This window comes from Macrobrachium nipponense, chromosome 29, assembly GCF_015104395.2.
Source record: "Macrobrachium nipponense isolate FS-2020 chromosome 29, ASM1510439v2, whole genome shotgun sequence".
NCBI lineage: Eukaryota > Metazoa > Arthropoda > Malacostraca > Decapoda > Palaemonidae > Macrobrachium > Macrobrachium nipponense.
The window spans coordinates 12883546-12906886 of NC_061092.1; the positions used below are offsets into that span (position 1 = coordinate 12883546).

General features: G+C 40.6%; 1 protein-coding gene across 1 annotated transcript in view; it reads right to left on the bottom strand.

Annotated features, from left to right (window-relative positions):
* Positions 1–23341, bottom strand: part of LOC135206129 (eukaryotic translation initiation factor 5B-like) — a 72174-nt gene that overhangs the window by 6819 nt on the left and 42014 nt on the right. The window contains exons 3-4 of the mRNA XM_064237379.1: positions 7072–7195; positions 5591–5758 (exon numbers count right to left, since the gene is read on the bottom strand). Coding sequence (XP_064093449.1) covers positions 5591–5758; positions 7072–7195 — 292 coding nt within the window. The remainder of the gene's footprint in view (positions 1–5590; positions 5759–7071; positions 7196–23341) is intronic.

Sequence of the window (23341 nt, forward strand, 5' to 3'; positions counted from 1 at the left end):
AGTGCAATCAAAATTACCCCTTGCCAATTGTTTTTACTTCCTGACCAGAATCTACAATGGTTCTACTGGACAGTTGGAGGGTTTTACACCTGTGACCTTCACAGTAGCAAGGTGGGAATGACTGAGCATCTAATATCATGTGGTAAGGATATAGTCCATGGGTTAGAGGCCATTTTTTTGTCGATTGGTATCAATCAGAGGTACAAAACAGACCGATATTTCCTGAAAGCTGATCATGTCTACTTTCCAGAACTGTTTGCCGGACATCTGTATCTTGTAGCTTTATATGTGAAATTTGCAATCAAAGAGGACCACCCTGTGCTGAAAATGTTTTGGTTTGTGGGCTTTTATGGAAATGATGCTACACTACAGCAACACCTATTTATATGATTGAAGAGTTCATATGAAGCACTATGACTTTTGTATCACCTAGATCTTTGCTATAAAATAAAAATAACCTTTTTTTCTAAAACAGGTTTATTTGTGTAACTGAAGATGCCCATGGATCTTATGTTTGAATATAGTATTTCTCTGAACAATTGGGCAAATTATGATTTGCAGTACACTTTATTGTTGTTATTGTTGCTGCTGTTGTTGTTGTTCAATATTAATCATGTTGTATGTAATAGTATATGCCTTTCACTAGAGAATTTGTAACAATTGATTGTTAAAAAGTTATTATCTTTTATTTCCGGTATCATGTACATAATTTGTATTTTGTTTTCAGGAGCCATCCACGTCCAGATCGTCATTGGAGTCCATAGATGTGTCACTTTTTTCATGTTTGTACAGGTTTGCAGCTTACACTCTTCCGTGGATGGGAGTCCAATGACGAGGCACTGACACTTTGGAAGCTGACAGATTTTCTTACATTTCCACAAGATGAACTCTAAGATGACTTGAGGTGCAGGAGAGCCTGTTAACCATGGTGCTTCAAGCTTACCACTGTCCTGTGCACACCAACCATGGCCATCTTGTGGATGTGGTACATCTGGAAAAGGAACCAAACTGCGTCGCCAGACAGCAACTGATCCTTTATTTGCTCGCCAGAGCTGGTAGCAAAGTTCATTTACGCAACTGATGTTTGTTCGGGCTGCATATAGATTGCATATGAAATCCTGGAGGGCACCAAATAACTCATTAGTCACATGCCAATGTTCACCAAGTGTAGTGAATGCCTTCTGGAAATTCTAGTTCCGTTGCAGGAGTTCCAGTCCTGAGTTTTCCTTGACCAGCAAAATTACTGACTGAGTCGCAGCTTATGAACGCATGGAGACCTATTAAGGCATTGCATATACCATGACCCAGGCTTGCAGCAAGTTTGTTGATACTGATCAGTTTTGATCGGTTTTTTGTTCCACATCTCATGTGCATTTGGCAACCAACATTTCTGCATAAGGCAAGGGAGATAATCATGACATCTGTGTCTTCTGCAATCAGTAAGACTGACTTGTATCCAGAATCAGCTGCGTGGTGAACATGTAACAAAAAGCATGTGTTGGCTTCTTCATGCATGCATTTCAATTCATCAACTTCTGACACTGCATTAGATGTTATCTTGAAACATCGTTCCTCGAAAGTTACAAAAATCACCTTTTCTTGAAGTTGGTCCCGTCGTTCTTAATTCTCTTGCCAATCGGTGGCAAAGAAGTTGGTCAGTTTGGCTTTGCTCTCGGGGCATGCAAGTAGGCAGCACCAATTTCGAATTTTGTGGCCAGGAATGATTTGCGAGAACTATATTCCTTTGTCTGCCCCCCTTTTTCTGTTCTTTCAGCTGTTTTGATTGACGAAGCATTGTATACCTGTCAAACACTACATCGAATCCAGAACTTGATGCTGATGTTTGCAGTACAGTTCCGAGAAGGCGTTCAGACAACTGAGAATGTAATGGTGTCTCCTTGAATTTTATGTACAATCCCCATGCTATCGATGATTGCAGCTGAAGGTAAGTCAATGTGTTCATCTGAAGTCACTAGTGCTTGAAGATTACGTGCCAGGACTGCCTTGTTGGTCTGTTTTTGCAGAGCCATCACAATTCACCAACGACCATTGTAAAGGTCCGAGAGGATGCTGGAGAACTTTTATGTCCATTTTCCGGCTACTTGTTATCAGCAGCATTCGAGAGAACAGTTGGTAATCAGATTTCAAGACAGTTTCTTTGTTTCCTGATTTAGCTTTTGCCCTTTTTTTCAAACTGTCAAATGACTTCAGATGCATTTTTTTCAATGGGTTATAGAAGGCAGTGCCTTTTTTGAGTCTTGAATCGACAAACTCCTGGTATGCCTTCTCTCCCTGATCTTGAGCTGTGAGGAGATCACTTGAAACACTTTTTGGTGCTGTGATACCAGATGATATGCTCATCAGTTCATCGGAAGGCAGTTCGAAAGGGTTGATCTAGTTACTTTCCAGCACTTTAATTACAGACTGGACATTACATTCATCCTTCTGAATGCAAGATGCTACTAGGTCTGGATGGTTAAGACCATGATCTTTGAGATGAATATAGGTCAAGCATTTCTCTAAGTGTCATGTTTTCTCTTGCAAGTTCCTCGAAAGTGATACTGTCTGTAATGACCATGAGTCTGTTGTTATTTCCATAGATGATCTTTATGCACGGTCCAAGTTCTGTTTCAAGTCTGCGTCGTACGTGCTTCTTAGTATGTACCTTGATATCAGTTACTCCGTCAGCATGCATAAATGACACAAGCTTCTCTGTTAAGTTTGTCATGTATGCTATTTGGTGTTTGGCGATCAATTCTTGTCTGATGTAGTCAAAGAGCTGTTGATAAGCATATGACTCAGATAGAGTGTATGCTTCTTCTTCATTGTCTTCATGGTCCTCACTGATGGGAAGTTGTTCTGGTCTCTTGTCTCGTGTATTCTAGATAGCATGATCTGTGGTAGTGTGCCTCAGCAGCTACCAACTCACGTGATGTGATGACCAGGATTCGTTCATCAGTTTTCTTCTGGCTTTCAGACCGTTTTTTGAGTTAAATATTTGCAGGCAGATTCCCGTATTGTTTTGTCTGCCCGGAGTCAACTGCCCGAGTCACTTTTTCACAACTGGCTTCTTCTAAGATATTTGGAGTCTTTGTCACAAAATATGCATTTTGCGGAATAAGTGCGCGACTTACTGGTCCCAGGCTCTCGGGATGTTCTTTGATGTTGAGAAGTTGACTGTCCAAGATCAACACATTCAGCTTCTAGCTTATGCAAAGAATTCTTGTGTGTGAAGTTGTTACGGCATGTAGTTTCATAATATATGTTTGGAACTTCTCATTGTGAATCAATTTCAAGTATTGGTCCAAATCTTCTTATCTTAGCAGCATTAACAAGTGTCCTCCATGACTCAATGCTCTTGGATTTGGTCATGTTTTTCCGTGGTACATATTTGCCACAAAATGCAAATTTGGTGATTTTTACAATACGACACCATGCAAAAACTTAAAATCCCTCTAACACAAAAAAGCTACAACATTCGAATGTCCAGCAAGCATTTTAAGAAATGGGATACCATACTGGATGTCTGGTTACACTGGCAAAATTTTAGTACCTCCAGATGGTACCAAGTCAGCCAGCTGGCCCAGGGACTAACACAGGAAAAGGTTGTCCCAAGCTTTCTTGACTTCATAAGTTTAGTAGTACTATTAGTCAAAAGTCGTAAATGTCACACATTCATAGTTTACAGCTAGAATTTTTACTCCAAATGTGAATTTTAGCTCAAGTACCTAATTAATTGGGAGTCCGCAGTCAAACCCCTACAGCAACCCAAGAGATGAGAACCTATTCAAACATATGGTGAGTAAAACCTGGAGTTCTTAGTTCTGAAAAACTAATCAGGTCCAAGAATAAGACATGCATTCCAGTAGTAATGAGAAGACTAGCTAATGTAACTGACAGTGAAAGGGAAAAGCACACTTACTTTGAATATTCGATAAAACCATGGAAAACCCTAGAGAATATACAACCGGCCGGGTGTCACGGTTATGATTAAGAGGAAAAATCTCTCAACCTAGGTCCACCAAGCAGGGTGGGAGAAAGAGTCTAGGATGCATGAGGAAGGTTTCTTCAGTAAAAAGTAGCCAAGTTGCTTCACATCTAAAGGTGGCAGCTTCTAAAAGTGAATTAAGTCTCATATCCATTTACAAAGTAAAATAGGTGGTGACGCCCTAATCTTGTAAAATCTAACTTTACTTGGGATGTATTTTTGTCAGTCTTCTCTTTATCCCTGAATCCCATATGGGGCTGGTACCATCAGTCCAACCAACAAGGTGCATTGTAAGCATAAAATAAAGGATGTTTGCAGCATCCCTTTGGTCCTTAAATCCATCACTTTTTAGCTTTTTACTTTACCTCCGTTTCCACTTCCTTTCTTCTTGCTGTCCAACCTCTCAAACCATTACTTCCTAGAGCAACTGATGAGTTTTCTCCAAGTTCTACCCACACATTTATGTACTTCACCTCCATTATTTTCTGGATTTCTACTTGTCCAACCACTCCCACTCTTTTCACTGCCTTAAGCCAAAAGTGCCTCAGTGCTTGGTTTCCTAACCTAAATTTCATAAAACCAAATTCAATCTTAACCCCTTATTATCACTCTCTCAAGTAAAAAAGAGACAGTATTCCTAGACACTTGCCTTTTCACTCAACCAGTAAACAAAAATAACCTAAACTGCTTTGCCTAAAACACTTGGTCCTACAGATAGATGCAAACTTCCGTAACTGGTCAGTTAAGCAAATCCTCCTATTGTTTACTCAAGCAGCCATCAAGAATTAAGGCCTGGTCAAACAATTACTGACCAGGATAAGGTGGTTGTATGGTTGGGTCTCTGTTATGTTGATGCAGAGACTATCTTAATGAATTTATGTAGTTTCATTTTAATTACTGATTATTCTTCACCTGTACTCCAATCTTTCTTCTTGACATCAAATGCTAAACATTTAAAAATATTTTCATTACTACTTAGAAGATTTATTAAAACAACACTGACATTATGTTAAAACACTAATTATGCTATAGTGCATACAAAAGTAAAAGCAGGTTTATCATTTATGTATTAAGAATTATGCAGTATTACTAGCAACATACAATGCACTGATGAATAGGTACAAAAAGATTGGGTAAAATGGTGATCTATTTGCTTACAAAATTTTTGTAACCAACAAGCATTGCTTATTACTTAATATTTCTAATTTTCTCTTGCCACAATCTATTTACTTTCTCTCTTGCCACAATCTATTTACTTTCTTAGGAACAACAATTATTCAATAAAACATGACTGAATACTCATATTTTCATTTTCTCATTTTGATAAAAGGTATCTTCTTTGACTTCTGTTGTGTCCACTACAGTATATAGTATACAAGACACTTTACAAACCTCATTACTATAGCCACCAAATAAAGGATAACAATACTCTGTTACAGTAATAACTTGATTGAAGAAAAAATAGGAAAAAAGAGTAAATCATGTTGCCAAAGATCATTTATGCCACTATATGGTGTTAAATTAGATTAGATAGGACAAGTTCAAAAAGTTATGAGCTGAAACAAACAGCAGTTGATGTGACAAGTATCCTGTAAAACATACCTGTAATTCTTCTGAGAACATCAAATTTTTCTTGAGACGGTGTTGGCACAAATTACAAATGAGAGCTATGAGATTACCCATGCCATCTCCTGAAATGGCACTAGTGGGAACTAAAGAGAGGTACTCCTTGGGATTTGGGTTCTCCCAAAATAGTGCAGAGTTTAGTTTCTGAAAAATAAAAATGTTACACATTAACATCGGAATAAATCATTCTGAAAACTACATATTGCAACAATATAGTTTACTTAATTCATATTCATGAAAAATAAATAACCAACAAAAACATACCCATAGCTTACTACAACTGAAATTTAAATTCTGTAAAATAGAGACAGCTTATCAAAGTATACATCATAACAACAGCTTATCAAAGTACACATCATAACAAAGTTCAATCAAACTACTCATATTTCTTAGGAAGGAAAAAGCTATTTTCTCATTTATTTAACCCATTTTCTTTGAAGCAAGTAGTTTATCTAAACTTGCCTGGTTAAATTACAGTATCTACAAATGCATAACTTGCACCATACAAAAATGTGTTAAAAGATTAACAAAGGATAAGGGCATGTATTTGTGTGAAATGTATAAAAGTTATCCAAAAAGTTTAAATATTTTAGCTACCCTCCGCCCCCTTGTTTATACCAACTATGTTAGTATGGCATCATGATAAGGAAATCAGCCACATGATCTATCTTTACAAAGAGGCAACTACAGCAATAGTAATATACATACATATGTACTTATGACTCTTGAGAGGCAGCAATTAACAGGAGTAACAAGAACAATCAAGATATGCAATATGAACATACAGGTTATCATTTGAACAAAAAAGCACACCATGATGAACTGCAATATCTACTAATCAACATCCATTATTACAAGAAGAATGATAATAAGTTTATGATTCAAAATGATGCTACAATAAGGACATTTCATTCCACTGCATGTTTTCAAATAGCTTTAAGCTCTTAAAACAATCAATATTTCAATCTTACTTCAACTATTTACTCAAAGCAATGCCAATTTGCCAATTTCCACTTACATCAGCAGTCCCAACCCTAAGAAATACCACTTAACAAGCCTAACAAGACTTCAAACAGCACTGCTAATCTTTATCTTTTTAATATGTACCTATAGTAATAAAATGTTTAAACAATATTTTCAAAAGAATTTTCAGCATTTTCAGGACTTGTTTATCTTAACTTTCAACTACAAAGACCGTCTCATGTCAAGACTTCAGATATCTGAATGAATAATAATTCCCTATCCCTTCATGTTTCTCTGATTCAGTATTCCCTTCACAAGTTTTCATCTATCAGGCATCAGTATAATTAATACAAAAATACATGTTCTTACATTATGCGATGCTACAACTGGCAATTCAGATATAATTTAGTACTGTCCACTCACATTTCTTTGAATACACATTACTTTACAACATAACACTTTACTGAAAAGGTTCAATTGAGAATATACTTTACCTCTTCCCTTAGCCCTTGGATGATCTGAGATGTACGACGTTCAAAGTCATTTCTTGATGGTTCTTCCTGGGTATTAATTACATCTCTGATGTCTTTTGATGGATGAGATACCCACTCATAAACTCTGTATTATTAAGAAACATTCTGACATTAGTTTTAAGACAAAAAACAAAAAAATTACCTGGTTACAAATTTAATGAACATTGATACATTTGATTGCAACCTTAATGAAAATATGATATTGTTATGATACAATAAAGTTTCATACATACTTACCTGGCAGATATATACATAGCTATCGACTCCGTCGTCCCCGACAGAAATTCAAATTTCGCGGCACTCGCTACAGGTAGGTCAGGTGATCTACCGCCCTGCTCTGGGTGGCAGGACTAGGAACTATTCCCGTTTTCTAATCAGATTCTCTCTTCCACCTGTCTCCTGCGGGGAGGCTGGGTGGGTCTTCAATTGTATATATCTGCCAGGTAAGTATGTATGAAACTTTATTGTATCATAACAATATCATTTTCATACATTCAACTTACCTGTCAGATATATACATAGCTGATTGACACCCTTTGGTGGAGGGCAAGAGACAGCTAACTAACTGACTAGACAGGTAAACAACATATGTTGTAGGTATAAATAAACCTTAGTTCCTACCTTATTAGATGGAAGACTTCGAGGCTACTGCCCAGGAGTCTGCTTCATCTCAAGAGCCTTAGCGAGATAGTGATCTGTGGCCAAGAGTTCTTGTGGATCTGTCGATGGGGTCTCTTCCACTTACTCGACAGAACCTAACTGGCGTTTGTCAATGGGAGCACATCCGCTTATATGACAACACGCCTTTATTTAAGGAGCACACAACCGATCCCGATCACCCGATCCTAACCCGTGTTAGTTCTAAGATTGCCAAGAGTTATCCCCAAACTCTTAGCAAACAACCACAAACTCGAAACTCATACATACAAAAATAAAAAATTTTGTACCCCTCTAATAGTCAGCTGTCACTCGATTTCCAAATGAAGCGAAGTGAAGGCCGCTCGTGCGACAACTGACACTCCCATGCACAGGAAACACGAGAACACATCCGACAAGAGGGTTACGTACAATTTAAGGATCGGTGCTCTCTCCTTTACCCAGAACCGTCTGTGCTGACACAAACGGACCTAAAGAAAAACATTTCTCAAACGTAACTCGCACGTCTTTTAAATAATGAGATGCAAACACAGAGTTGCATCTCCAATAAGTTGCGTCCAAAATGTTTTTGAGTGACATATTTCTTGGAACGCCACAGAGGTTGCGAATGCCCTAACTTCGTGGGCTCTCACTCTTAAAAAGATTAAAAGAATCATCTGACAATTCTTATGAGCTTCCATAATAACACTTCTAACAAAGAAGGCTAAGGCGTTCTTGGACATTGCTCTCTTGGGGTCTTTTACTGAGCACCAAAGACCTTTTTGGCGAACCCCCCAACTGCTTCTTCCTGTCCAGATAAAATTTTAGAGCCCTAACTGGGCAAAGGGATCTTTCTGCCTCTCTGCCCACCAAACTAGAAAGTCCTTTCACCTCAAAGCTCCTGGGCCAGGGATTCGAAGGGTTTTCGTTTTTGGCAAGAAAGAGAGACTGAAATGAACAAATTGCAGAGTCTCCTTTGAAGCCAACTCGTGATTCAAGGGCGTGCAACTCACTGACCCTTTTTGCTTTTTTACCGTTGCAAGAGACATCAGAAACAAACACTTTCTAGTGATATTACGAAAAAAAGCAGTGTGTAGTGGTTCGAATTCTTCGGAGGATAGAAATTTAAGAACCACATCTAAGTTCCAGCTTGGAACCTTAGGTTCAAGTGACTTTGATGTTTCGAAGGAACGAATGAGGTCGTGCAAATCCTTATCATTCGTTATATCTAATCCCTTGTTTCTAAAGACTGCTGACAGCATACTCCTGTACCCCTTAATAGTCGGTACGAGAGATGCGACTTTTCTCTAAGAAACAGAAGGAAATCCGCAATTTCGGTCACAGAGGTACTGGAAGAGGACAGCTTCTTCGACCTGCACCAGCTTCTGAAAACTTCCCACTTCGATTGGTACACTCGCCTAGTAGATGATCTGCGGGCTCTAGCAATTGCGCTTGCTGCCTGGCGAGAAAACCCTCTCGCTCTGACAAGTCTTTCGATAGTCGAAAGGCAGTCAGAGCAAGAGCGGGTAGATTTTGATGGTACCTCTCGAAGTGGGGTTGTTTGAGCAGATCTATTCTGTTTGGAAGAGATCTGGGGAAGTCCACTGTCCACTCCATCACCTCTGTGAACCAAATTTGAGCTGGCCAATACGGAGCAATCAGAGTCATTTTGGTTCCTTCGGATGCCACGAATTTTCTGACTACTTCCCCCAGTATCTTGAACGGGGGAAAAGCGTAAACATCTATTCCTGACCAGTCCAGGAGGAAGGCGTCTGTTGCATAAGCCCTGGGATCTTCCACCAGGGCAAAAAATGTGTCTATCCTTTTGGAGAGGAATGTGGCGAAAAGATCTATTTGAGGCTTCCCCCAAAGGGAGCCAAAGGCTCTGACAGACTTCTGAGTGGAGTGTCCATTCTGTGGGAAGGACCTGGAACCTCCTGCTCAGTCTGTCCGCTCTCACATTCCTCTCCCCTTGGACAAACCTCGTTAGAAGAACTACCTTCCTTTGGTTCGCCCAAATCAACAGATCTCTTGCCAGCTCGTACAGAGCGAAAGAGTGAGTCCCTCCTTGTTTCTTGACATAAGCCAGAGCTGTCGTATTGTCTGAGTTTATCTGTACGACCTTGCCTCTGACTATGTGTTCGAAGCTCTTTAGCGCAAGGTGAATTGCTAAAAGCTCCTTGCAATTTATGTGCCATGATACCTGTTCTGCCGACCAGGTGCCTGACACTTCTTTGGATCCCAATGTTGCACCCCAGCCCGACTCCGACGCGTCTGAGAACAATGTCAGGCTTGGGTTCCGTACTTGCAGGGACACTCCTTTGTTTTCTTTTAAGGGAATCAACCACCACTTTAAATGATTTTTTATTTCCTCCGAGATTGGAAACGTGTCCGAGAGCTGTCCTGTCTTCCAACTCCAACTTCTTCTCAGGAAGAACTGAAGCGGACGAAGATGTAGTCTTCCTAGGAGAAAGAACTGTTCGAGCGAGGAAAGGGTCCCCAGAAGGCTCAGCCATTCCCTCGCTGAAGTGCGCTCTTTCCCTAAGAAGTTCGATACTGTGGCACAGCCTTTCTTTATTCTCTCTTGAGAGGGAAAAACTCGAAAACCCCGAGAATCCATCTGAATCCCCAGATAAACCACGTTCTGGCTGGGGATCATCTGAGACTTCTCGAGGTTCACGATCAATCCCAATGATTTTGTCAATTCCAGTGTTGTTGACAGGTCCTCCAAACACTGCTTTTGAGACCTGGCTCTGATGAGCCAGTGTCCAGGTACAGGGAGACGTTTATCCCTTTCAAATGTAAATGTCTTGATACATTTTTCATCACGTCCGTGAAGACTTGAGGAGCCATGGAAAGGCCGAAACACAGGGCCCTGAACTGATAGATTCTTCCCTCGAACATAAATCGAAGGTACTTCCTCGACGAATGGTGGATCGGGATGTGGAAATATGCGTCCTGAAGGTCTAGGGACGCCATCCAATCTCCTTGCCGCAGTGCTGCAAGGACTGAAGCAGACGTTTCCATGCTGAACTTCTGTTGTTTTACGAATTTGTTCAGCGCACTTACATCCAGTACCGGTCTCCATCCCCCCGAGGCTTTTGCTACAAGAAACAAGCGATTGTAAAACCCCGGGGAGCTGCAATCCAGCACTAGCTCTATTGCTCTTTTGTCCCACATCTGTTCCACCATCTGACGAAGAGTATCCATCAGAACAGGGTCCCTGTATCTGGCGGACAATTCCCTCGGTGATGTTGTCAAGGGAGGAATGTCCTTTAATGGGATGAGATAACCCTTCTTGATGATCGACATCGTCCAAGGATTCGATCCTATGTCTTCCCAGGCTTTCGCAAAGAAATGTAACCTGGCTCCTACAGGTGTCTGGAGGACAGAATTCTCACTTTCCTTTCTTAAAGGGACGGAAGGAAGACCTGCCCCTTTTTTCGGTTGACTTCCTTCTGGCGATAGATCTAGCTGGAAGGCCTCCTCGAAAGGGCTGCTGCTGAGCTGGACGAGCCACTTTCTTTTCCTCACTGGCCACAGGCCTATTTTTCCTTGAGGATTGTCTAAGGAGATCCTGGGTGGCCTTTTCAGTCAGCGAATGAGCAATATCCTTCACCAACTGCGAGGGAAAAAGATGTTCTGAGAGAGGCGCAAACAATAAGGCGGCTCTTTGCGAAGGAGAGACGGCCTTCGTGAGGAAAGCACTGTGAACCGCCCTCTTCTTTAAAACTCCTGCACCAAAGAGGGAGCATACTTCAGCCGATCCATCCTGAACAGCCTTATCAATGCATGTGAGGATGCTATTTAGGGTTTCTGGGTCCAGTTGTTCCTTTTCATGAGACTTCTTGGCAAGAACCCCAAGGGACCAATCTAAGAAGTTAAAAACTTCTAAAGTGTGAAAAAGCCCTTTGAGGAGGTGGTCCGTTTCTGAAAGCCCCCATGTTACTTTTGCTGCATTCAAGGCGTGTCTTCTCGATGAATCTACTAAACTCGAGAAGTCTGACTCAGCTGAAACAGACAGAGACAATCCCATATTTTCTCCCGTTTCGTACCAAATGCCTCTCCTCCCTGTAAGTTTAGCGGGAGGCATACAAAAGACCGTCCTTCCTAACTCCTTCTTCTTCTTGAACCAGGAGTCAAGAGATTGAAGCGCCCTCCTCATAGATATAGCAGGCTTCATTTTTAGGAAAGAGGAAGACTTGTGTGTTTTCGTGCTCGAGAACAGAGAGCGTGGAGAAGGAGGAGCGGCTGGCGTTAACGAGTCTCCATATTCTTCCAAGAGAAGGGACGAAAGAACTTTGTAATTAGAAAATCCTTCCTTCATTTCATCCTCCGATGCATCTTCTGGGTTCATAGGCTCGGAAGGAGAAGGCTCCCTTCTTTCTTCTGTTTCTTCCCTTACTCTCTTTCTTTCTGAAGAAGCACTCCTAATTGAAGAGGGGCTAAGAGTTACTCTCTCTTTGCTAAAAGATTGACGCTTGGATGACTCCTGTCGGATGTCAGGCTCTTCATCCAAGGAATGCGCCTGGTGTACAGCAGGAGTATCTCGCCTGGAAGGAGTAACGTGTTTGGAATACTCCTGGCGCTTGGCAGGCGCAGCGCGCCTCGAATACTCCTGGCTTCTGGTAGGCGCATCTTGTTCCGAATACTCCTGGCGCCTGGGAGGAGTATTAAGTTCAGAATACTCCTGGCGCCTGGGAGGAGTATAAGGTTCGGAATACTCCTGGCGCCTGGGAGGAGTATTAAGTTCAGAATACTCCTGGCGCCTGGGAGGAGTATCGAGGTCCGAAGACTCCTGGCGCCTGGCAGGAGTACGTCGCTCCAAATACTCCTGATCCTTGGAATGCGTATGGTGTTTAGTAGGAGTATTGATCCCGGTAGGCGCTTTCCGTTTAACAAGCGCTCTACTCCTAACAGGATCTTCTTCTTCAGTTAACTCTTGGCGCTTGGTTGAAGATCTTGAATGTTGTACTGCATATTCTGGCTCTTTGCGCCTACTCGGAGCCTGGCTCCTGGGTGGAGCCGCACTCTTGACAGGAGTAACTTCCTTTCTTACTTCTCTCCTGTCTAACGCATTGCTCCCCCCAGAGATGGCCGCTTGTGCGACAACTCCCCTGTAGGGTGCGTCGCGCCCGACAGGAGATCGGTATTTAGATCTTTTAATAGGAAGCCTATCATCCTTCTTACGAGTAGGCTCCTTATATAGAGCTCCTACTAACGAGGCTAATTGTTCTTGCATATTCATTAAAATTTTCCTGGTTGAGGAATCTTTCGAATCAGGAGAGGGAGATCTGGAAGGCGCTCTAGGATCTCCTCCAGACCCAGAGTCTGAATGTATTCTAGCCTTCTTTATTACCGAAGGCGCTCCTTCTTCAGAGAAGCGCTCGGGACTAGAATTGAGTTCATGTTCTTTCATACTCCTCTTCAGCGGACGGGAAAGTTTCGACTCCTTCCATCCTCTTCTCGGAGAGGGCGAACTAGAAGACGAAAAGCACTCTCGAAGGACGCTTTTCCTATAGCGGTCCTTGGCAGTTTGTGATATGATAGATTCTGCCGAAGGGACGCCTGATCGTTGGGGATTCTCCACAACCCCCGTACGGCTTTCGACTTTCCTTCTCCTCCGGGCCAGGGAGCTTGGAAGAGGTCTAGGCCTGGGAGCGTCGCAGAGACGACCAGACGCCCCCTCCACTACACTGGGGACACTAATATCACTAGCGAAACCACATTCACTTTCCTTACCTTCCAATGCTGCATTTTTTCCTGCATTTTCTGAAGGGAAGCTCTGAGTTCCGCTATTTCCGAAGCAGAAACTAGAGGATTAGCAATTTGTGAACGGGCTGAAACAGAATGGGCATGATTATCAGAGGAAGAAGCTACAGAACTAGACAGTAAATCATGAGATGTAGACATTCTGCGGGTTTTATAAGCCGCCTTCCTCTCTCTATCTTTCTCTAACTTCTTCAAGTAAGAAGTTAGATTCTTCCACTCTTGTGCACTCAATTTCTCACACTCGTTACACGTATTCTCAATCGAGCATTCAACCATTCTACAACCACTACAAGTAGTATGAGGATCTACCGAAGCTTTCGGAATCCTCACCTTACAGCCCTCATTCACACACACTCTGAAACTAACACTAGAGTCAGACATATTCACGAATTCCAAAACCCAAGTCCAAAAAACAGTCCACGATAGCGAATGCCAAACAACGATCCAAGTACGTCACCAAATATCAGCGAGAGATGATCAAAAGCGTTGCGAAAAACGAATTCTAGTCAGGAGGAAGTAACAACAATGTTGATACCACCGGCGACAGAGAGAATCTGATTAGAAAACGGGAATAGTTCCTAGTCCTGCCACCCAGAGCAGGGCGGTAGATCACCTGACCTACCTGTAGCGAGTGCCGCGAAATTTGAATTTCTGTCGGGGACGACGGAGTCGATAGCTATGTATATATCTGACAGGTAAGTTGAATGTATGAAAACAAAGGTTTAATCTTTTATCCTATATGCCTTTAGTTGAAATTCAAATCTGGAAACCCAGATAAAAGCTTGGTCTGGTACTTGACATTTTTATTTGGAAAGCAATCAAAAGTAGTCGAGTATTCACAAACAACCATCAAAGTTTCTTACTCTTGGTGGGACTTATAAGTAATCAACACCAGTACCCTGGCTGATGCTCATTAAGGTACCTTCAAATTTACATTTAATGAAGGTATTATTCAATAAAAGCTTGGACCAAATTCTACAGTATTTTAAATTTCGTTTGCAACCAACTTACAATTTAATTTTATATAAAAAATATATATATTTTCAAGTTATTTGTGTCTTGACATGGCATTTCATAGGGTCACATTTACAGACTAATTCATTCAAAATTAAAATAACCTACATAAAAACAAAATTTATAGTAATGGAATGTTTAGCAGCCGTATTACTTACAAAATTATCAAACACAGAACAGAAATTGTAAGTCATGAAAATTAACCAAAATGCATAGGCCAACATGATATTGTTATGATACAATAAAGTTTTATACATACTTACCTGGCAGATATATACATGGCTATTACTCCGTTGTCCCCGACAGAAATTCGAATTTCGCGGCACACGCAGCAGGTAGGTCAGGTGATCTACCCACCCACCGCTGGGTGGCGGGAATAGGAACCATACCCGTTTTCTAATTCATATTTTTTCTTCCAGCTGTCTCCTGAGGGGAGGCTGGGTGGGCCATTTAATTGTATATATCTGCCAGGTAAGTATGTATAAAACTTTATTGTATCATAACAATATCATTTTTATACATTCAACTTACCTGTCAGATATATACATAGCTGATTCACACCATTGGTGGAGGGTCAAAGACAGCTATTACTGAATAGACAGGAAAACAACATACGTTGTAGGTAATAAATAAATAACTCTTGGTTCCTATGTGTTTAGACGAAGGGTCGACTTCCTAGCTATTGCTAGTAGTCTGCTTCGTCTCAAGAGCCTCAGCGAGGATGTGACCTATGGCTAAGAGTTCTTGTAGATCTGTCAATGGGGTCTTATCCACTTACTTGACAGAATCTAGTGGTCATTTGTCAATGGGGTCTTATCCACTTACATGACAATACACCAATGCCTATTGGCATAATTTAAGGAGCACAACACCGATCCCGATCACCTGATCCTAACACGAGGGTTTGTGCTTAATTTGAAAAGAGCTATCCCCAAACTCATTTCAAATAACCCCAGAAAATAATACACTTATGTTAAAAAAAAAAAATAAATAAATAAAATAAAATAAAAAATTTTTAATTCACTAGTTAAGGATGTGTCGGCTCCCTATCCCAGCAACGCATCCGTGGACACGTATAACAAAGAGAGAAGGATCTCTCATAGGCCCACTTGATCTCCTTCGTGCAAAGAGAAGTCAACACAGAGTTGCATCTCCCGTTATTACAGCTAATATGTCTCTCACGACATATTGTTATGGAAAGAACAAGAATTGTTAAAAGCTCGCACTTCAAGCGCTTTTAATTCTTAGCTGTTTGAAGGAAACATCAAGTTACTCAAGAAGTGCTTTAGAGATTCCACTGTTCCAAAGAAGACCAGGGCTTTCTTTGAAATAAGATCTCTTCTGGATGAAGCCCAGAGCCTGGCTTGCGCCTGGCTGGAGCTTCGCGCCTGCCTAGCGCCTGGCTGGTGCCTCGCGCCAGCCTGGCGCCTCGCGCCTGCCTGGCGTCTCGCGCCTGGCTGGCACCTCACTCGCGCCTGGCTGGCTCCTGGCGCCTGGCTGACTTCTCCCCACTTGCTGGAGATTCGAGCTTGTTAAGAGTCTCAATGAAAACTGGCGATGTCCACCTCGGACACTTTATTTGCCTGATTTATTCGCCTCTAGCGCATCTGCGCCAGATTGGAGGCCTACTCCTTCTCCTCATCAGACAATGACAGTGTTTATTTGGACTGTCTTGCTCTGGCGTCTTTACGCCTGTTTGGCATTTGGCGCCTGATTGGCGCTAAATTGTCCGAAAGTCTGAACATCCACAATCGTTTATCAGGAGAATGGAAAAGGGTGGAAGAAATTCTTTCACTTTGAGCTTATGGCCTCTGCAACAAGGGGAGGTAATTTTAGTCAGCTACATCCAGTAGACGATAGGAAATCTAATAGTCCGAGAAACCAGTCTTCCTCCGAGGAGGATCATACTTGATACTTCCGTTGCTAACGAGCACTCTTCCTACATGTTGACGAGTTCTCTCGTTGCAAAATCTTCCCTATCCTTGCACGAAGGCAGGGAAAGAGCCTGGAAGTCTAAGGAGAGACTGAGCTGAAATTGGGAGGATTCCTGATTTCTAGCTCTTTAAATATATCTCTTCGAACCTTCTGGGTAGTAGTTTTGAGCCCTCATCGTATTCCAAAGACTCTGTCAGCAAACGTTTAAACCTTATCTTCTTTTGTAGATGACAACGTAAATACATTGCCTGGACAACGAATCCTTTATCTGAAAGCGTTGATCCAGGAATAAAAGGTTTTAGTTCTTTTGCCAAACATACCATGCTGGCAGGAACCCATTGCCGAGTCTTTCTAGAATTTGATTCCGGATTCCAAGCCCAAAATTTCACTCGTCCTTTTGGTCGTTTAGTACCAAGAGAAACATAGATGAGGAGCAGTTCCATTTTGTCAGAACACGGAATCTGAGGCCCAAATAGGATCCCATTGTAATATAAGATCTCCTAGTCTTGTCGTATAGAGGTATTGTATAAGATCCCGAAGATCTTAATGCTCTGCTATCCAATTCCCTTTATAGAGACAGAGTATAGCCTTTTACTGCGTTCTTTGATAGCAGATATATACAAAGGTGATTCTTCCCTCTGAAAGGGAAGAAAAAACCGCTATGTGGTTCACAGAGGTATCGGATGAGGACAGTTTCCTCATTCCCTCTAGCGCGATCTGCAGTAATTATATATCTTATCCATGACTACTGTCATTTACCTTGAAACATCCTCTCCTTCACGTCCACTTCTGGTCAGTCTGCATGCAGACAGACTCAGAGTGGAGAGGTTGTTAAGGTCCATTTAAAATATATGCTGAAAGAATATTCAGACTGTCTTGGAAAAGACTTCCAAAACCTGCTGTGAGAAGAACGTGACCTCTGTGAATCCAACCTAAGTCTAAAATGAGGCATAACCTATTATCCTCTCTTTCTTTGACGCCCTTTGTCTTACATTCTGTAAAGAGTTTATATTTTAGGGGAAAAAGACTAAATTTTATTCCCCTTTCTATAAAATAAAGATGGCGTAAATTGCTACCTCTCTCTTATATTCTTTCTTCCCATCCTCGTGCCTGGGCAACGAGAGAATGGAAAATTCTATTATCGTTATTCTGCAAAACAACAAATTATTATTATCCTATTCTCCTAATAAATGATCCAGGATCGAGGAGAATCATTCAAGATTCCTATCCTAGGACATCAGGCCGTAATGTACGGTTCAAATACTTGAAAGAGCCTCTCACCCCATACTGAGAGCTCCTACGAGTCTTTTCCGTTACCAAAACATTACAAGGTCTCCCTTGTTATATGTTTACATAGGAGTAGGATAATATAACATCCTGTTAATAACAATGAAAGAGGAGAAAGAGGAGCTGCATGGTTCAAGGGACTAGCCGAAACGTGCAATAAAAAAGGGGTTGCCAAGGTCTTTCTAAAACCTGCACCCAGATTAACTTATGAGTCCGATATATTTTCTATCACTAGTCTCATAAGGAAGAGGAAAGCGAGAGACCTCTAAAGATATCGGTTCTCTTCACCATGTAAAGGTCTATAAAGCAGAAGAACCCACTTATCCTGACACGTACTACGTTCGCCTGTGCAATATCTAGAATAATTGTCAGTAGAGGGTTGATCTGGCAAAGAAAGTTTCTCCCAAAACAACTCCTCTTGCCAGGAAAGAAGTCGCTCACGCGGCCACTATATTACCTGACATGAGAAGTCTGTTCTTGTTAGAGACTTCCGCAATTTCAGTTAATCCTGACAAGGGCCACGGCCGCCTGTGCGACAACTTGTGTCCCTGTCAGGAAAAAAAACTGATCTTGTGTCAGTTCTCAAAGAGGAAACTCTTGGAAAGACTATCTCCAAATACTGTGAAATTGGAGATCCTGATGTCTTGCGCCTGGTTGGCGCCTCGCGTCTGGCTGGCGTCACGCTTTTGGCTGGCGTCTCGCGCCTCGCAGCGTCCTCGCGCTTGCCTGGCGCCTCGCTCCTGGGAGGCGTCACGCTTCTGGCTGGCGCCTCGCGCCTGGCTGGTGCTCCGCGCCTGGTTGGCGCTTTGCGCCTGGCTGGCGCCTATCGCCTTGTTAAAGCCTGGCTGGAGCTTTTATGGCCCATTACTAGCAACCGTGGTCAGGAAAATCTCGATATCAAAATAAGAAGAGGTGCTGTAAGAATCCTATAATTCTACAGTACTTCCATAGTTGGATGTTTCTTCTCAATTTTCCTCTAATTCGAGTATATCGGAAGGGGAATTATTCTTTCTCGGTTAATTCTTCCGTATCCCCCCCCCCCCCCCCCCCCTTTTTTCCTGAATGAGAAATATTTTGGATGGTGCTCTTGGCTTATTGCACCAGGCTGGCGCTTCTGCGCCGGGCTGGCGCCTCCTACTAATTATCTTTATGTTATGTGCCAGAACACCTGTGTCTTTATGAAAAACTTTTATATACGTAGTATAATCTATTCAGGGAAACCATTTCCCACTAAAAGAATGTTTATTCCATTCTTATTATGAAAAACTTTTATATCACTAAAAGAATGTTTCCCATCCGACTCATACAACTTCTGCGCAATATCCGATTCTAAATACGGTTGTGTCCTTTCTCGAAAGACTTAACCATACCGTAGTCTTGAAGTGAATCTCTATTACATCTCTCTTCTCACTAAGTATGTACTCTAATAAGCCATGCTTTCGTATGAGTGCATTAAATAATATAATGTTCTGCTGCATTAGAATCCTTTAATCATGTTACCTACGGTAAACAGCATTGAAAGGTTGTAATATCTTTCTTGTTGAAAGCTTCCTAACCAAAGGCAGACAATATTTTATTTATGATAGCTTCAGTATTCCCTCAATCCGAGGCTAAAGACCACGATTGTAGGGAAGAGATACGGTTAGTTATCCCATTCCGCAGGAGAGAGAGCTGTAAACGACCGCTCACGACTGAGAACAACATGGTACTGCGTTGGTCTCACTCACACTCAAAGCGAAAGCAGTCTTCGAAAGCCATCTGGCCTTCCCTTTCCAGAGTTGCCAGTTACTCCATTAAATAAAGGAATCTTATAAAATTATTATCGAACTTCAGGAAGTTTTTATATAAGCATAATTAAGCGAACGAGACTTCGACAAGTCTAGAAACTAACTAGGTGTCATCTAAACAATCCTTTTAAAACAATATCTTCCTAGGAAAGTCCTAGAAGGGTACTGGTAATTCATGGAAACCTCTTCTAACACGAAGAAAAATGTTTCTATCCTACTCTCAATTCACCAATAAAGATATGCTTCACCGATCACTTCTCGAAGACACGATAGCATCATATAACTCATACTCTAGCGTAATAGAATCCTCTATAATACTGTTACATTAAGGTAAACCGTATTAATTTAGGAAATTTTTGTAAGGATTTTACTTACCATTATAGCTAAATTTCGGTTTGTGATATGCCTTGCCATACAGTAGTCCTAAGGCGATTTGTCCTAAGAATGGTAGGAGCTAGAAGCTTAAAAGTCATACATATATGCTTTATCACTCAACGAGATCCATATAATTCATTCGATTGACAAATAAACTAAATCGTTCTTACCCCCATGGGATAGCGCTCTCGTCTAGTTGCGGAAAAATGTTCGAACAATGACTTTATCACAAATGTTATCGAATGATCTCTAATATTAGAAGGCGCTAAGTCGTCGCCTGATTTCGAATGGTGGATCGATTAATGTCATTCTCATTTTGAATAATTCTACCAGAAGGCATTATACGAGGATCTTCGTCAATTTCATTCATTCGAAGTTCTCCTATCCATCGTGGAACAGTAGGCATAAAAAGGGAGAAACACTGTTTTAGGATGCCTTTCCAATGGCTATCCCTGGCAGTCTGGGACGCTCTACAGAACCTGCCGAGGGGACGCCTGACCGGTGGGGATTCTCTGAAAAACCTCCTTACTTGGTTTTCGGACATTCCTTCTCCTCTGGGCTTGTGAGCTTGGAAGAGGTCTAGACCTGAGAGCGAGACAGAGCCGATCAGACGCACCCTCCATTGTAATGGGGGAACACTATATTCACTTCTTACGTTCTAAGAGTTCGCATTTGAACTATATCCAAAGTCTACAATTTGCAAATATGATATTGTAGATACTGCGGAGTAAGAAGGTGATGAGGATGCAACAACTACTAGTACTGTTACTACTATAATTGCTCGTTAACACAAGAGCTAATAAAGCTTCTAAAGGATAGTTACTTTTCTGACTTCCCCAACTAGGAAGAAAGATATACATTTCCTCAATCAAACTGTAACACTTATTTTATTAACCCTTAAACGCCGAATGGACGTATTAAACGTCGAGTCAAAATCTCCCCCAATTTCCGAATGGACGTACCATACGTCGGCTCAAAAAAGTTTTTTTTTAAATTCGCGGAAAAATACGTATAGGCCTACCAGCTGAAAACTTTTGAATCACGCGCCTTGGGGGATGCTGGGAGTTCACGGATCAAGGCGTTGTTTTGTTTACAATCGTTACGCAGGCGCGCAAGCGCGAATTTCTTTCTTATCACACTAAAAAGTATCAGTGACACATCTCAAAAATTATTTCGTCACTTTGACATAACTTTTGCACCGTTTTAAATTATCCGTTACATGAAGTATTATATATGAAAATGTGTGCAATTTCATTTAGAATACAAAAATAAAATACTCATGATTGTAACTTTTGTCAGTTTTGAAATATTTCCATATAAATAACGATAAGTGCCAAAATTTCAACCTTCGGTCAACTTTGACTCCACCGAAATGGTCGAAAAACGCAATTGTAAGCTAAAACGATTATATTGTAGTAATATTCAACTATTTACCTTAATTTTGCAACAAATTGGAAGTCTCTAGCACAATATTTCGATTTATGGTGAATTTATGAAAAAAATAACATTTTCCTTACGTCCGCGCGTAACTCTTCCGAAAAAATCATACGTGCGATTGTGGTAATGTTTGCACCATTTTAAATTAGCCGTTACATAAAGTTTTATACATGAAAATGTGCGCAATTTTATGTAGAATACAACGAAAAATAATTGAAGGATGTAGCTTTTCTCATTTTTGAAATATTTGCATATAAATCACGATAAATAGAAAAAAAAACCATGTTCGGTCAACTTTGACGCCACCGAAATGGTCTAAAAACGCAATTGTAAGCTAAAACTCTTATATTTTAGTAATATTCAATCATTTACCTTCATTTTGCAACAAATTGGAAGTCTCTAGCACAATATTTTGATTTATGGTGAATTTATGAAAAAAACTTTCCTTCCCTCCGCGCGCGGATTCTCCGCCATAAATCTCTGAATTGCGTACATCGAATTCTCGGAAAATTTTGCTCCGTTTCATATTAGGCATTTCATAGAGTTTTATATATGAAAATGTGCGCAATTTCATGTAAAATAAAAGGAAAAATATTTGAAGATTGTAGCTTTTCTCATTTTCGAAATATTTGCATATAAATCACGATAAATAGAAAAAAAAACCACGTTCGGTCAACTTTGACTCTACCGAAATGGTCGAAAAACGCAATTGTAAGATAAAACTCTTACAGTATCGTAATAATCAATCATTTGTATTCATTTTGAAACAAATTGGAAGTCTCTATAACAATATTTAGAATTACAGTGAATTTTTGAAAAAAACATTTTTTTACGTCCGGGCGTTACGAATTCGTACATCATTTTGTGATAATATTTTTATGGTGTTGCTTTTATTGTTTTACAATGTATTATATAGCAAAATGATTGCAATTTAGTGTACAATACAACGAAAAAAAAGAAATTCGTTAGCTTTTACCGTTTTTTGCACAGCGTGATTTTAATGCAATTATGTATGAATTTTTTTTTTTTCGCTACCATATATCGCATTATTTACATATGATAATGATATTATTTTTCATTTCTGATGATTGCATACTAAACTTCAGGCAAAGACAAAAAAAGGAGCCAAAAATGAACTCTTAATCTTCAAAACTAAGCGCGCTGTGATTTTTTGAAAAAAAATATTTTTTCCGCTTCCGCGCTCACTCAAAACCGGCTCCGGCATTCGGGGGAGTTTTTGATTTTTACCGCTTCGGCGTTTAAGGGTTAATGAATAAATATAAGTAATTCCCTTTCATGAAAGTATAAGTAATTCACTTTCGTGAAAGTGCATGAGTGTCTACCGAAAACTTCGGTAGTTACACGTCACTAATCTTCGAAATTTTCAAAGTTAATTTTATCAAAAAAAAAAAAAAAAAATTACTAAAAGTTAACAAAAGCGTATGCCGAACCAAAGATCCATTACTTCCCTGCAAAAGTTAGCCCAGACGATCGATGGCGATGAAACACGAAAATCCATCAGGAGGAACTGCAAACGTTGTTTACATTCCAAGCGACAGAAAAAATATGAATTAGAAAACGGGTATGGTTCCTATTCCCACCACCCAGCGGCGGGTGGGTAGATCACCTGACCTACCTGCCGCGTGTGCCGCGAAATTCGAATTTCTGTCGGGGACGACGGAGTAATAGCTATGTATATATCTGACAGGTAAGTTGAATGTATAAAAACTGAAATTAAGGTTCATATCTTACCAAAAAAAAAAAAAAAAAAAAAAAAAACTGCATAACACCTAAAGGTAAAATAACCCCATGACTTGCACAAATAACCAAATTACACTCACCACAATGCTTTATAATCTGATTTGCTTGTACTGAACTTCATATAAAATGAACATTGAAGTGGCATCAATTCTTACTTTTCTGAGTTGAAAATAAAATAATGATATTGATAAAATAGTAAATTTTACACCAAACAGTGAGCAATGCTG